This window comes from Acipenser ruthenus, chromosome 19 (genome assembly GCF_902713425.1).
Source record: "Acipenser ruthenus chromosome 19, fAciRut3.2 maternal haplotype, whole genome shotgun sequence".
NCBI classification, from domain to species: Eukaryota; Metazoa; Chordata; class Actinopteri; order Acipenseriformes; family Acipenseridae; genus Acipenser; species Acipenser ruthenus.
In genome coordinates, this window is record NC_081207.1 from 27,657,034 (window position 1) to 27,673,650 (window position 16,617).

The 16,617-nt window shown below is 35.8% G+C and overlaps 2 protein-coding genes across 2 annotated transcripts in view; both read left to right on the forward strand.

Moving 5' to 3' along the window:
- LOC117424615 (vacuolar protein sorting-associated protein 35) overlaps positions 1-16,617 on the forward strand; it is a 198,878-nt gene that overhangs the window by 135,288 nt on the left and 46,973 nt on the right. The gene's annotated exons all lie outside the window — the stretch shown is intronic.
- On the forward strand, positions 11-7,364 carry LOC117424352 (UPF0547 protein C16orf87 homolog). Its single transcript, XM_034040601.2, has 4 exons — positions 11-285; positions 1,220-1,313; positions 5,128-5,310; positions 6,462-7,364. Exons 1-4 carry the CDS (start codon positions 220-222, stop codon positions 6,593-6,595), a joined length of 477 nt encoding a protein of 158 aa, XP_033896492.1. The 5' UTR covers positions 11-219; the 3' UTR covers positions 6,596-7,364.

The following is a 16,617-nucleotide window of genomic DNA, read 5'->3' on the forward strand; positions in this document are numbered from 1 at the left end:
TAAAAGCAAGGAAACTATCAGGCAGAAAAGCGCATGCGCAATCCGGCAGTGTGCTTGCTGCCGATTTGGTGTTCTGGAGAGTGCTCGGGGTCGAGTCAGCTGCACTTTATTTTTTTGGACTAGAAAAGCAGGGCTGAATTTTCAGTGCTGCTTACTGAATACAATATCGCTGGATTAAACAATTTATTTATAAAATTTGCCGCACAGGGAGCAGTAAGCATGTCTGGAAATAAAGCCAAAAAAGTAAAAATGGCCACCAAATCGTGTCCAGAGTGTGATCAACAGGTAAGGATTTATATATATATATATTTGTAATTATTTACTTTTTGAATAATGTTAAAATGGTCAGTGTTAATAAATTCATTGTGGGATATATGTATCTGAGGCAGTGGTGTGATAAAGGTTTCCATTCAGAACAGATGCATGCTGAGTCCCTGTGTGTTTTTTGTTTTGTTTTTATATAAGAAAATTATTTGGGGCTGTTTTTAATTTAGACCGAGTATGTTACAAAGTTTCCTTTTACGTTATTTAATTTTGTGTAGAACCGGACGTGTTTGAACTAGAGGGAAACTTTACATCGTAACTCTTTTGGTTTCCCTATCGTTACAAACCAGTATCCTGAGATATTTATGTTTTTGTCTGGGGAGATCTGTTTTAAAGTCTACGTCAACAATGTGACATTTTAATATAGTCGAAGATCACATTTCAGGGAAAGAATGTAACTTAGATGTATTGAGTCGGGCGGTGTATTCAACGCTCTATGGAGATTAAAAATTTTTTTAGGGGGGAGTTTGTTGCAAAATACCTCTTGGTATATCAGAAAACAAGTAGTTTTTATTTTTTTTATTTTTATTTTTTTGTGTACCAGTATTTAAAATGGCCAGAACATACAATTATATGTACGTTCCATACGTCTTGTATGTCTTTGATTTTAATAAAAAACTGATGGAGTTAACTTTACTTTGTCAGATACAGTAAAATCCGTTTGAAAGCTAAGTTATGTAAATGTAGCTTCATGTATTTATTGAACGTGTGGGTCGTCATAAAATGAACCATTTGGCTTTTCTTTTTTTTATTTATTTATTTATTTTTCATTTTTTTTGTATTTATATTTCCTGCCCTTTTGTTGTAAACGAGGAGTGTAAAACCGGTATCTAGAAAAAGTGTTTCAAATAACTTGTGTATTGTGTAAATGTTACATATTGTTTTCTTTTATTAGATTCCTGTAGCGTGCAAAGGGTGTCCCTGTGGCTATGTGTTCATTAGCCGGAAACTTCTAAATGCCAAAAAAGCAGAGAAATCGTCATCAATAGGTAATTCATCATTCCTGTGGTGTTGAATCCAAAATGTTAAAATTAAAACCAACAATTACTGCCAGGTTAGGCACATAAATATATATTTATTTTTTTCAAAGAGGATGCTTGCCAATATTAATTAACCTTTTGTACTTGAAGATACATACATTTTGTTTATATAAAATCCTGACACTGTATTTTAATACTACTTTTTCAGTGAAGTCTCAGTTAAGTTTTTCAGACTCACCCCACCAGGCCTGACCTATTACTTTATTTCTGAAACAGTATTATGGCTCATGAATTTATTAATACTTTGGGATAGGCAAAGGCTGGTTTTGAAAACAGGCCTTGTACTGAAAGCAGTAACTACAGTTTTTGCATGTTTGTTTTTAGTTCATGTTTGCTAAATTCCGGTAGGTATTTACCTAACATTGGTCATTTCTAAAGGATTGTGGAACCTGAAATGTCTCTGATAATCCTGTACAGTGCTGCATTGTTACTTTGCTTACTACAGTCCCTTTTTTAATGTATTTAGTTGTTTGTTCTGATGGGTACATATGACACCAGTTTTCAAATTTACAAGTATTTTGCACTTGACAAAAAGAGCTCACAACCATATTTGAGTGAATGCTAGGAGGGGATGGGGGAGGGGGCAATTACTTCTAGGTTCAAGCCCTGCTCACTCAACTCCTGCCCATTAAACCTGTTCTTTCCATGCTATATTCACACAGCTTGGTAATAACAACAATCTAAACGTAATTAAGTGATGCATTGCTTAACTGGTCAGTTCAGTAACTAGATATTTATTATCATTCCCAGTTTATTATGTAAATTATCCCTTTTCTTTTGTGAAGCAGTACTTCCCAAAATGATATTGGCCAGCTAACAGTGCTTAGAATTCAGATATTGTTGTCATGTCAATATTTAATTTTAATTGAATTGTGTTGGACATTATTTGACCAGTGTGCCTTTTAAACTGTCACAGTTCTTTTTATGCTAAAATAGATTTCTTGGTATCTGTTAACTACATAAAAACAGCAGTTTTTGAATTTTGGGTTTCAACATTGTTTTATCACACATAATAGGTAGCTTTTAGTAATTGAGTATCTTAGTGTTACTGCTGGAATGTTTTTTTTGAAGGGAGTGGGGCAGCTCAGATTACAATCCCAGTTATTCTGTGAGGTCACCATATGATAAAGCTGTACTTGTGTCTGATGCTGGCCTAGAAGCAAATTGCAGAGCCGTGAATTGTAGGTGGTGTATGAACTGGATACATGTCTAAATATTTATTTATTGATTTTAATTTTCTGGAAAGGAGACTATTTTGTGCATGTTCGGTATACTGAGGTTGATGCAATACAGGCAAATGTGTTAGTGAACACTGTTCTGCATTTACAGGACATACAAACCACTAAATATGCACAGCTAACCAAGAAGCTGCTGCAATTCACAGTACTGAATTATTCTGGTTCATTTAGAATTTTAGCTTATAATATAAAATATTGAAGCTATTGAAATGCATTTATTTTTAAAGCTGATACTGTAATGTTACATGTATTATAAATTAATGCTGCGTTTCCATTGTAAAAGCAGAGAATTTGTTACCAGTGTCTTCTCTGCTCTACATTTTATTTATAATTGAAATTGGTGAATCTCTAAAGCACTGGAAATGGTTACTCAATTCATGTTGACTTGACCCCTTTCCCAGTGGGGGAAAAAAATAAATTAAAATGCCTATAAAAAAGAAAAAAAAAGGTTCTCCAGTGCAGTTGTCCCTCCTTCTTGACTTGTATCTGGCATTAATGCATTCTGAATACTTTAAACCCGCCCCAACTACTGAGTGGCAGCACGTTACTACATTTCTATTGGAGGATTATAACACATTTGTGAGATTTAAAACAATATGTTCTTACTCGCAAGATTTAAAGCTATATTGCAGTAGGCTAGGAAGTATTTACACGCTCATGGAATTTTAAAATGGAATTGCAAATTGTGGCGAAATGTAAAAAAAATGCGTAAACACACAAAAACCCCGGCAGAATACGCCCGTGACCATAAGGATTTTGTTGTGGAAGACAGCAAAGGAAAGAAGGTACAACTGAAGTGTGTCGAGGTTACAGTACATCCATGAGGTACCAGTACAATAGGAGCTACGAATGTCCAGCTATAATCTTTATTTATAAAACTGAATGTTTGGATGCTGCACACTGATTGGCTGTTGAGGATTTTTACAGTGCAAAACAGTACAATGCACGGCAGAATTAATTTTTTGCAGAAGCACAGTTCAATTAATAAATGATCAATACACAACATAAACTCACAATAAATATACACATTGTTTTTAAAAATGAGTGACATTCATTTCATCTTTTCGGAGACATGACCCTGTACAAATACATAGAATTACAAGAAGTAAAACATCAGTTGGGGGGAAAAAAAAGCAAGACACACAAAGTCAACAACTTACTGAAATCGAAGAAAACTAATTATTTGCAGCTGGTGTTTTTATTGATTTGATGAAACCTAAAGAAATTGACTTGTTTGTCTTGAAAATTTAAATGGTTTGCTACAATAAATTTTCAGTGTGTAATTCTGCTGCTCAAGAGTATTCAGTTTTGTTATGTTAGCCTCCATGCTGCTCGTCTCAATCGCTCCGTAAACAGTGCTGACATAAACCTCAATGTAGCCTGTTAGTGACCAAGCATTTAAATACAAATCATGTATTTTTGAATTCGCTTCTCCAGGTCAGCGTAGTAATCCGTGGATAGTGAATGTTGTCTTTGCCTACTTTTCATTGTCAACAAAAATACATGATTGGCATTTTTAAATGCTTGGCCACTAACAAGGCAAACATTGTGGGTTGGTTCATCTCTGTTTGCAGAGCGATTGAAACCGGCACGAATGGTTCATTCATTTTAATTAACTACAGTGGAAACGTTGAAAACCTCCAGTTTAATGTTTACAACAGATAATAGAACCTTGTTTTGAGGGACTTTTTTCTCCAGCGGAAGGATACATAATCTTTTTTATTTATTTTTTTTAAATGTGTGTTTTTTTTTTGTTTTTTGTTTTAAATTGTATTTGTTTTATAAGTGGAATAACACTCCAGGGCTTGTGCGTTGTGTTGCATTAATACAGCCGTATGTTAATGCAACACAACGCACACCCTGTCTTGTACTTTACAAGCTGCTGTGTTGAGTGCACGTGAGCACAATACAAACTCCCTAATAACAAAAACATTTTAGATGCTCGAAAAATTATATTGATGGAGAGTTTAGACCACACCCTCTTCTTGTTAATGAGTTCTTCAGTCTTGTGCTGAACTTCATATTCGACAAAAGGATCAGTTGTCAAAAATGCACGACCATGTGGTAGTCAGACATTTGTTGTCATTTGTTGTAAGTGTGTGTGTGTGTGTGTATATATATATATATATATATATATATATATATATATATACACACACACTGTTTTATTTACCCTAATTGTAATATATTGTATTATAGCAACTCAACAAGGACTTTTCAACGAGTCATCAGAAATAAAGGGAAGTAGACTATAAAATATTTTACTAAAGAGATTTGGCAATACCAGGAATTAACAAAACCTACCCTTTGTTCTGTACAGTAATTCTGAAACCAACAAAATGGGCGTAATCCAAGTGTAAGTAATCTCATTATGAGACCAGAGAAGTGATATCCTGGCACAGAAAACTATTATTATTTGTATATTGTCGAAGTTTAACAGCGTGCCATGGAATAGTGTGTGTGTATGTGCGTAGGGCTAACCAAGTTTATGGCTTTTCGTAATTAACCACCTTTTAATTTTACAGATAACAAATCTGATGCAAAGAGGAGAAGAACAGAAAGAATACGCAGGGAAAAGATTAACTCAACTGCAACCAAAGATTTAGAAAACAGGAAACGCTCCAGGACTAACAGCCATTCCGAGCACATTCGCAGAGGCAGGGGGAGGCCTAAAAGTGTGTCAAGCAAGAAGCACGAGGAAGAAAAAGGTAATGAATGGATTAGACGTTAAAAGCATAGCCTTGCAGGAGACACAACGCCTGTGTCTTTTAAATGAAAATAAATAACCAAACTGAGAAACAGAACTCCCATGTAGAAAAGCCATATTAAACGCTACATAAAATGCAGTTGAAAGCATGTTCTCAGAATACATGACATTTGAAAATCGGGCCTTTTTATTTACAACACTTTATATCATGCTTTTTAAAAAAAAGATATATAATGTTGGAGTGCTTTAAAACCATGAATGAATTCCAATACCAGACCACATGTAATTGAAACACCAGAAATAGTCTTTAAACAAATCGTGAATCAAAATACCCAATTGGTCTAAAATACCTAATTGCGCTTGTAGATTATTGATGAGAGTAGATTAAACATCTAATCATTTAAATGGCACTGATCTTTGTCGATCTGTACTGGTGTGGGATTTGACACCATCTTGCACTTTGTCATATCCGTGGATAGTTAAGAATGTACTGTGTTCCGTTTATGCAATTCTTTTAAAAGCATGAGTCATAGTTGCAAGATACACAAATTGGAGTTCTCTGTAGTGATTATTCATTCCAGTGGTGTGTTTATTTGGCAGTTGTTTTGCCAACCCTTTCTTAGCAATATGGAGAGTTGATCCCACTGGTAAATGTAAACGATGCAACTCTCTGTGGTTTTTCTTGGTAGTGAGCAGAAGGGTGTGGTGTGCTGAGTAGTTAACATTTGCCCTGCTGTTCTACTTCAAGTTGAAGTACTGGAGCTATGTTGTCATGCTCCAAAAGGCTTCTATTTTTAATTGTGCTGCAATTTAATTGTATTAAAAAAAAATAATAATAATAATTTGGGAGTGGGGGGGTTTACACAGTGACAAATGTCGTATTCCATATAACAGATTCAGTGTCTCCCATTATTCTTGCACAGTAAATGTCTGTCTTCGTGCTTCATTTAAGATATGTTTACACAAATGCTAAAATCCCCAGTTACCTGGTAACCCACAGTTACTAAATAATCCAGCTACCTACAAAGTGTTCAATAAGTGGTACATTTCTTTTTAAATACAAATATCTGTCTCTCTCAAGAATAATTTGTAGGTCACTTTCTTTCTAACGTATGTGTTATTTTTTTTTTTTGTTTGTTTTTTTTTTCTCAGAAAAACAAGACAAAGAAATCGACATATATGCCAGTCTTTCAGATGAGAAGGCTTTTGTCTTCTCTGTGGCTCTGGCAGAAATAAACAGAAAAATCCTCAATCAAAGGCTGATTTTACAACCACCAGACTGTTAATGGAGTGAAATGACCCAACTCGGGACCCTGCCCTGCAGAAACTCATGAATGACCTCGGTGGACCTTTATGTAGAATTGCGACCCAGAAGTACTGGATCTGTACTGTGTGAAGGAGTTGCAGTGCCAGTTAAGCCAGCCTGGTGGTTTTCCAGGGACACTGGTGATGATGAGGACTTTGTATGCACCTGGATGCATAGGACTTATATTTAATATTTCCGACCTGGTAAATGTTGATGGTATACAAGTCAAATATTTACTTTTTAATCCTATTTTAAAATATGTTGTTGTACATACATTATGCCAAAATATTAAGAGACCATTGTTTTTGTTTTCTTTCTCAAAGTACAGAAAATGCGCTCTTTTTAGAGACGTGGTGTTGTGCACTTGGAAAAAGATTAGTAATTCAATTCCATGTCTTGTATGTGAAAAGGTTTAATCATTCATAAAAATAAATGTCATTTGAAACCTTGTTGCACCTTAGATAAATATGGCAACATGTGCCACTTTATTTAATTACATATATATTGGATCTCCTTTGTATTGTTTTAAAATATACTTCACTCTACCCATTTAATTACCTGCTGTGTACTGCAGTAAATAATTGAATGTAATAACGTGGCCGACTGTATTCCTCCAAAGACAATCGAGTATGATTTTTGGGCATCCCTTTATTTTCAAGGATTCAATTCCATTAAAGGACAATGCGCTTGGATTCACAAATTAATTAACAGCAAATTCAATAAAAACTCTAGCATGTTGTATGGTGTAACATAGTTGTTTTTTATTGGTTGCTAAACTGGTTGGTTTCATTTGCATGACGCCCCAGCAGTGTTTTTGAAACACAATGGCTAATAACTGTACTCCACCTATGAGTTCTGTTTAAAAGCTGTAGGGTTGCAGTTCTTTACCTTCAGTTGCTACAGCTGTAATTGAGTTACAAACAAAAGCCATCTGTTTTATAACAGGTTTTTTTCACCTGCCTGTGGCCCCTGCACTGGTAAGAGGTGACAAGCAGCAGCAGCCATCTGCTCATTAGTGAGATCCCTGGAGAATGAAGATGGAAAGACAGTAGGAAAATTAAGTGCACCTGGTTTCTATCCTGTGGCTCAGTTATGTTTTGCTGGTAAAATAAAATTCCATTATCGATTTTATCACGTATACAGTAATAATTGCACATTTAAATGTTAATGTTTCTTATACTAAATACAGTGTTCTCATACAAATGATGTATATTGTTATCTAAATAGTAAGGCAGAGTATACAGATTTGGGGATTTCTGTAGTTAATCTTTTTTTTTTATATTTACTCCAAATGTAGATTCCACATAGTCAGTTTTGTCAGTCATTCTGTTTCTGTTGGTTTTAGTTTTTAGTCACACATGTTTTCACAGGTTAATTTCCAGAGTTGGTGATAAGGGAAATTTGTAGCACAGTAAAAATTAGAATGTGACCACAACTGCTCGAGCTGTGTCTTCTCAGCCAGTTGCTGCACTTTTTCAGCAGTGGTATTTATAACAGCATCTCAAAAGTAAGCAGTTTTCTTTATTTAGCAATAATGTACGAATCAGACCAAAACTGATACAAATAGATGCAAAAGGAATGCTGCTAACCTGATGGTCCACCCTGCTCATATTACATTTGTTTTTGTAATAATGTCTTTGCTAGTTTTATTAAATACATGATTTGGTAAGGGAAAAGATTAGCATTTTATAACACCAGGTCTGTGGCATTATATACCATTTATGCAAAATGTTTTTTGGGCAATTCACTCCAAACTGCATTGGTCTACCCAACTGATGTTAAAATGCTCACTATCCCAGTAGATCCCATCCTGATTTTTATTTATTTATTTTTTTTTTTACAATGTATCTCCATTATTTTGAATTTACGCCAGTATCACTAGAATATTTACATAAACAAACTTTAAGAGCAGAGCTTGAAACTCACACTAGCTCTGCACCTAGTCCTGGTTTTCAGAATATTATTGAAATGACAAGGTGCCAGGTGCTTGATCAATCAGGCCCTGCCAAATATGCTTTTGAACTGATCACACTTTTCACAGCATGAGTAAGTCACACTTTAGTCTGTAGGTTTACTACGGTAATAAGATATTGTCATGCCGTTATAATTAGCTATAATCGTAGTTCCTGTTATTTCTGAAACCCAGTTTCAAGCCCTGCTTTATATCTCATTTCTGTGATACTTCAATTGGAGTTATTTATTCTTCGATGTATCCGACAGGTGTAGGCTGTTGGGTCTTATTACGTACAAGCTGTTCTCTCTATCCTGTAAAATCTAAAAAGTAAATTTAGAAGTATTGTGCATTTCAAAAAGGCAAGTAATTTAAGCACACAGATTATATATTTAAGCTTTGGTTTGAATTTCAAAAGAAATCGCAGCTCTTCATGTGAATGTAATCAGTCAAAGACAGATGGTTAGTATTAGTTATTCTGGTTCTTGCAGCAAGGTCTGTTGCAATTCTCTTTTACAACAAGTAAATAGCTAAGAGCATAAGGAATAACTAAGCTTTGAAAGTATAGTTGAAGAGCATTACATATGCTTAAATAGCTTAAAGGCAAAGAAAGCAGTGCAGTGTGTTTTTTTCTAAGCAGGAAGCCCTTTTAAATTCTAAAGGCTGGTTACAGTTTTATCTCAAAGCACAATGTTGCAAAAATGGCTTATTAGGGAATCATAAAATACAATATTAATAGTACCTACTGCTGTCTAATTACAATAATATTCACTGTTCAGGTTTAGATAGGATGTCCATATTAACACATCTTAAAACATAAACTCAAAAGAAATACAAATGTTGTCCACCAGCTGCTAAACATTCAAAGGGGCTATTATCAACCATTTTCAACAAAGCTAAGAAGTGTCACATGACGACATTACAGAAATAGCTGCAACATAAAATATAAAAACATGAATAAATCAAAAACCATAACCAGAGCATGAAAACAAATGTGTTACTTTGTTATAATATTGGCTATTTAAAGTATTACAAAACCGATGATAATAAAAAGATACAGCACTAGTATTGAAGTGCTGTGTAATTGAAAGGCATGGCTGAGTTTCACAAACAATCAAGAAAAATACCGTTACAGAGAGCTTTCCCCAAGGACACAGTCTTGCTTACTTGCATGCTTTTATGATATAACTGAGGAAGGGATCCAAAGAGGACCAGTGCTTTAATAAAATAGGAAAGTTGTGGTAATATATTCAAATCTATTACTTTTTAACAGGATTTGCTCTGTCAGGGGTGGCTGTTTGCTGCTTACGTAGGCTCAATATTTTCCACTCCTCTTTGGCAGTCGCAGCTACACAGATTGAAAATGGAAATTAAGAGGTCATGCTCTGAGTAGAATGGGAAGGACAGAGCAATTGTGTTGTCTTTCTGGAAACCATTTTCTGTAGGATTTTTTATCAGCTTTTTAAAACGGTTCTCCCTACGATGCAATTAATTCTGTTTCTGTTTTGATATGCTATCCTAACCATATTTTCTAGTCTGATGGAGAAAAGTGTACTGGTGGATACAATACAGAGTACAGGTTTGTATTGTTGGGGCTAAAATCAGGGGAAAAAGCTGAGTTGGCACCCAAAACTTCCTTCAAATCAATTCACAGGATGTTGTTTGAACTAGGATGTTATTGAGCAGCAATGATATGTCCTAAAGAAGGACAAAGTCAAATCCCAGGTCAGTAATTCCCCGTTCTGAAATTGTGTTGAGTTCCACTCCCCTGACAACACATCACCACCATAATGAGAACCAGTTAGTCCTACATGATCAAATAAAAGATCTGATCATTGCCCTGAAATGACATGCTTACAGATTATCCTGTACAACCTCTTACCCAAACTGTATAGTCTATAACAGTATAAAGAATCTGATCTAAAGTGCTGTATCTGCAAAAGTTGTTTCTGCATCAAACTGTAAACCTGGACTGCCTTGCTGACTTGCATTTCTGTCTTGGGCGATCATTTACTGGCAGACAAGAAAGGTTTGCTAAGCAGAATAAAAATAGGTATAGTACACAGTCAAGTGTATTTTATTACTCATTGTATTTTTATATCCTGCCACAAAACAATTTTTAACGAACAATCCGTACCGTGTATTTTAATGTGAAATTAATTCATATTTAATATCATTTGGAGTAAAAAGAACATAACTGGACTGTACATAGGGAGAAGGCTGCTATCAGTCTAGAGCAAAAGCCATGTGGCCTGACTGTGCTGCAGGTAAAGTGTTTGCAAAAAGGACTATAAAATTCAATGCAATACTGAAGTGCGGCACTGTTTAAACAAGTCTTTCTTTATTCTCCCCTTTCCTATTGTCTAACCTTGCTGTGTTCATAACGAATTGTATTTTAGTCCATTGTGCATTACCTGTATTTCATTTAAACTCATTTTATGTCTTTGAAAACATTAAAAAAAATCCTCCTAGTCAAAACTATTGAGACATTGGAGGTAAATGTTTGAAACGGTGGTAACTGATTTATGTTAATAAAGTCATTGTTACTTGTTCATATGGGATTTTTTTAAAGAAAGTGATAGGTGCTTTAGATAACATTGGGTATGTGAGGCTTTCATATGCAAAAAGGTGTCCTTTAATCACTGAGACAGCAGAGCTACATCTTTGAAACAGTGGTATTGATTAATGTGTGTGGTAAGTTCCAAATATATGCTTTAGTAGTTCATAGAACTGGGAGATAAATTATATGAACCAATTCTCCTCTTATCTGATTACTTCAGGTTTAGCTAGTTTTCCAGTTTAGTGGTTATCAACACATTTCTCCTTTTCTAAATGGAAGTGCTGAGAAAGTTTATTTTTAGGATAACGTTTATGTTTGTTGGATAGACATATATGCAAATTTCCTACCAGTATAATTTATCTTGATATATTTAGCACTTTTGTCATAGCAGGATCAGACCCTGCGTCATCTGTTCAGCTAAAGTATTGTAATACAGAATAAACATTTGTCATTGAATTGAATCTTTTGGTGTTTCTGTATTCAGCACTATCTACAATTTATAATATGCTTACTACAGAAGTTTGAACCCTGGTCCACTAGCTCACCCAGTCCAGCTTTTTGTTTCAACCAGGGACTAATTATTTGTTTTAAGCACGCATTACCTCAGGGATTTTACAGTGTGTAGCTATAGTGATTGCTCATGAGTCTCTGTTCATCACCACACTGCAGTGTTAACACCACTGCCAGCAATATGCCTTAACTAATTTAAACCATGCTGTAAACATGGAGAAACTGCAAATGTACTGGTCAAATTGACCGTGGTAAACTTAGTAAGGTGAAACTTCATAGATAATGTTTTATTGAGCGTAGTTTTTAAGATAAAGGACATTATACATAGGGATTGCAGTGGGTCTGATACAAAAGCAAGGCAGCTCATGAAGCTGCTGCATCCTGGGATCTCATTAGGGTGTGTTTCAAATGATCCTTCCTGAGTTCTCCCAGAACTCGAGTTGGTGAAAAAGGTGGTGTTTCCATGTTTTTCTGAGTTACCCGAGTTATCACTTGAGTTGGGCAGGAAATACTACAGATTGTACCCAGAAATGTTTGCGACTTACAAGGTCAAGACATGAATTCGCTACAGGCGGTATTATAGTCAAATTGTCAGTGATTTAAAAGATAAATTCATCTAGATATTCTTTCGAGGAACATCACAAAAGTGAGGAAAACAAAAATATAATAATAATAATAATAATAATAATTATAATAATAATAATAACTAGAACTGCCAGGCAGTTTTACGGCTTCCAAGCTCAGTACCAGTTGGACATTTTTGCAAGCTGTAACATGCATTAGTTCATTATGTCACAATGCTTTATAACTTTAAACACCATAGTAACCATGACCCTATCTACACACTGTAAGGAGTTATAAGCTAATTTTACATTTAACCTTAAGGAGAGGTCAAAGGTCACGATCAAGGTAATTTTTGAATAGAGCATATATGGTTTCCTAAATGTGTTGTATAGTAACCATAACCCTATGTGCACTGTAAGGAGTTATAAGCTAGTTTTACATTTGACCGAAGATTTTGAAAGGTGAAATGTGCCAGGTGGCCATATTGGTTTACGCACAAACACAATTTTTTAAAAACTCAATTGTATTGACACGGGAATGATGCTTTGGAGTGAATCAAATAAACCATTTTTCACTTGAAGCGGTTTTAAATTTAAGAAAAAAATGTAGGTCTGGCGGCCATCTTGTTTTACAAAAGAACACAATTTTTCCCTATTTGAATTCCATTGTCCCTAGGATGATTATTATTTGTTTATTTAGCAGACACCTTTATCCAAGGCAACTTACAGAGACTAGGGTGTGTGAACTATGCATTAGCTGCAGAGTCACTTACAATTACATCTCACCCGAAAGACGGCGCATAAGGAGGTTAAGTGACTTGCTAAGGGTCACACAATGAGTAAGTGGCTAAGGTGGGATTTGAACCGGGGACCTCCTGGTTACAAGCCCTTTTCTTTAACCACTGGACCACACAGTGGATGATGCTTACCAAGTTCAGAGTTAGTTGGTTAAACGGTTTTCAAACAGAAGCAGTTTGATGTTTGGGGAGTGTTTCAGTGAATTTGCTGGCAGCCATTGTGCTATTAAAATGTAACGCTGCAATTTATGCTTCGCAAACTTGAAGCGGGTTTGGTTGCTGATGACATGTGCAAAGTTTCAGATTAATCGGTTTACCGGTTCCGAAGAAGATTTTAAAAGGTTTTTCCAAAAAATGCGTCAGGCCGCCATCTTGGTTGACACAGGAGCGCAATTTTTTGGCATCTGAGCTGTAATCTCCACGGGATGATACCTGCCAAGATTCATGTTGATTGGTTACACCGTGTGCGAACAGGAGCAGTTTAAAGTTTTGGGAGGAAAAACGCTAGCATGGAAGCCTAATAATTTACTTTGTAGTGCTTCACGTGTGGGAAATACAGAATTACCAATTTCTACAATCATCACTAGGTGGTTCCTTGTCTTTTTGGACACATTTTTGTGTTAACCTGAGGAGAGCGCTGTTGCTTTAGAAATACCAGGGTACTTTAGTGGCCACTTGTGGATGCTAATGAATAGTACATTACAGTCTCACAGTTCCATCTTATCCAATTAAACCTCAAATGCATTTCCCTCCTCAATCTACCTCCCATGCCAAGTTTTGTACAGATCAATGACAGCATGCTTCCGTTAGGGTGGTTCAGTAGAGATAAAGAATCCGGGGGATTTAATTTGCCGATTGTAAATACGTTTTTACACACTCCTGCATTAAGTGCATTAAGTACTACTTCTACAAGGCTAACTAATCAAATACAGGCATTCTCTGCAATCTTATCATTAGCAACAATGTCAAGGTCGTATTTCCTTTCTTTCTTGTCACTAGTATGCAGCATATAAACCTGTATTCCTCAGAATACAATGACAGACACATTGGCTGTTTGTTCATTTTTTCACTTGCTTAGCAACAAACCAGGGTTTAGACTGAGTTTATTGAACATGTTTCAGGAGATAGAAAGATACAGGTTTGTTATTCTCCGATTAATAAGATCATTATTAAATGCAATTGTAAAACATTGTGGCATGAGACTTCACGCTATAGAAAGATGATTTTCTGATAGACAGATATAGCCATTTAGGTTTTATATGAAGAAAGAGGTATTGCTCAACAACTGTGTAATTTAGTTCAATTTTTTTTTTTCTTTACAGTACAGTGAACACAATTTAAGTATTCCCCTTCATATGCCACAAGAGGGCGATCTGGTGTTACAAATTTGCAAAACATGAAAAGCATGACAATATCAATAATTGTAGTTTTTGACCCAAGGTTGCAGCATATCGATCACTAATACAGATTTTGTTTTGATGATATCTTTTTTTTAGTTGTGTCAGGCCTCACTGTAGCCTGGCTTCAGATGCAGGGCCTGGTGTAGAACCAGCTGCCAAAGGAAAGACTCACTCACCTGCTGGCTAAATTGATTGCCTTGTTTCTCCTAAACTTTTACATTAAAAATGATTTTAAGACGAGAGACAAACTTTTGCACCAAATCTTCACAACAATATCTGGAACATCTGCAAAGCTAGATAGAATCTGTTTGTCCTCACCTTTATGGCATGTTCTGACCATCCTACTGTGAATTTAGAAAAATCATGCTAAACACTGCAGACAGCAGCATCTCAAGAGTGTGATGGCTGACAAGCATGGGTTAGAGCACCAACATTAGCCTGGTGTTAGAAATAGGCTGTATAAACATATGAAATCACTGGCTTTGCTGGAGGCTTTCACATGCAAGCCAAGGTCGGTGAATGGTATTTTGGAAACGACAGTTCCCATGTGCATGTGATTGAGACATCTATTTCTAGGTATCAAGACAAAGAGCTGCCTATACGACTCACCTGCTGTCCCTAGATCAACTGGATTTTCCTATTGACAGAAAACCAGTTAGTGTGAGTGAGTGTGGAATCTAAACCATTCAAGGCTGTAGAGCTACTTTGACTACTTGTTTTCATTCAGCGGAATACAGCCCTTGGTAAAACTTGTGATATCTTCCATTAAGCTGATATGTTCTGTTGCAAGATGAGGTGTTGTTTTGTAATGTTTTTCCTGTTTTATATGTTGCTATGCTTTGTCTGTGTATTTTCTCTGATTCAATGTAGGCAAGCTTGTGGAAAGTTACTGATAAGGACACATTCCTTATTTGGCTTATGATATATGGAGGGTGTCGGTGACTTGTACTCTTCCTGTGTCTTCTAGTAATATATTTTATTAGCAGGGTGTCTGTGTGTCAAATGCATGAATCGTGGGCATGTTTATTTGAAGGACCAAGAAAAGTACAGGAGGAAGCTGTGCTGGAGAAACAGTTAACATTTTTTTTGAAGAAGAAGAATCATGTTACCGCAGTTTAAGTATAAAACGGCTTGTTTAGAGCTCTTTGTTAGACCAGATGAAGAAAAGACTGCTACACTCTGTTGTCTCTGAAAAAGGTGCATTAATGCCTTTTTTGTATTGTATGCAAATATTGAAGTTTAATAAATATATTAGTATTAAACTGACTAATTGTTCTATTAAGCAATTCATTCGAGATGAATCTACCTGTGAACCAGTTGACAATTCACTCTTACAAAAAGGACAGTGCATGTATTATGGTCATCATAAGTTCACTGCCTGTATATAGTTTAAAGGGCATGAAATCTCCATGATGTTGAAAGGATCTTCTGACAGCTTAATTAATCTTTCATGTTCGTAATTTAAATAAACAACTAAATAAATAAAATCATCAAAAAAACCTTTTCATGATGAGAAGCGCTCCACTGTGCTTTACCAGCAGCAGGTTTCAAGCTATGTTGAATGCATAAGCGTTTATGACTTCAAATTTATTTATGGAAAAGCATTTTCATAAAGTAGGTAATGAAAATTCTCTGCAGGGGTGAATTTGACATGGCAGGGAATGGAGGCTGCAAAGCACAGGGGCAGAATGCGCACACAGATGGTACAGTAGACAGTGCAGAGGAGAGGGTACTTTGTGTATTGAAGAGAGCAAGGAGGATTATTATTATACTGAGTGAAATACATTACAGTGATGAGGCATGAACCAACGCTGCTAAACAAGTGGAGGCAGGTCATGTTATTGATATGGATGTGAATTAAAGGCACAATAAATGCTTTACTTTTTTATTTTAGCTTGTCTTCTCCGCCTCTCCATAGCTTAGTTGTAACAACTGGAAGCATTTTGTGAGAAATAAATCACCCATATGTGGCACTACTGCAGCATTCTGAGACAGAGCCTTATAATGCACGACATCAACACAAAAGCATGCATTGCCTAAGACTTAGGCTATGCATATGAAGGGCAGCAGTGTGGAGTGGTGGTTAGGGCTCTGGACTCTTGACTGGAGGGTCATGGGTTTAATCCCAGGTGGGGGACACTGCTGCTGTACCCTTGAGCAAGGTACTTTACCTAGATTGCTCCAGTAAAAACCCAACTGTATAAATGGGTAATTGTATTTA

Bases quoted from the DNA above. Each gene is read 5' to 3' on its own strand.
- LOC117424352 (XM_034040601.2), top strand. From the start codon at position 220: ATGTCTGGAAATAAAGCCAAAAAAGTAAAAATGGCCACCAAATCGTGT. The intron at 286-1,219 runs GTAAGGATTTAT...TTCTTTTATTAG, and splicing joins GTCCAGAGTGTGATCAACAG to ATTCCTGTAGCGTGCAAAGG. The intron at 5,311-6,461 runs GTAATGAATGGA...TTTTTTTCTCAG, and splicing joins GAAGCACGAGGAAGAAAAAG to AAAAACAAGACAAAGAAATC.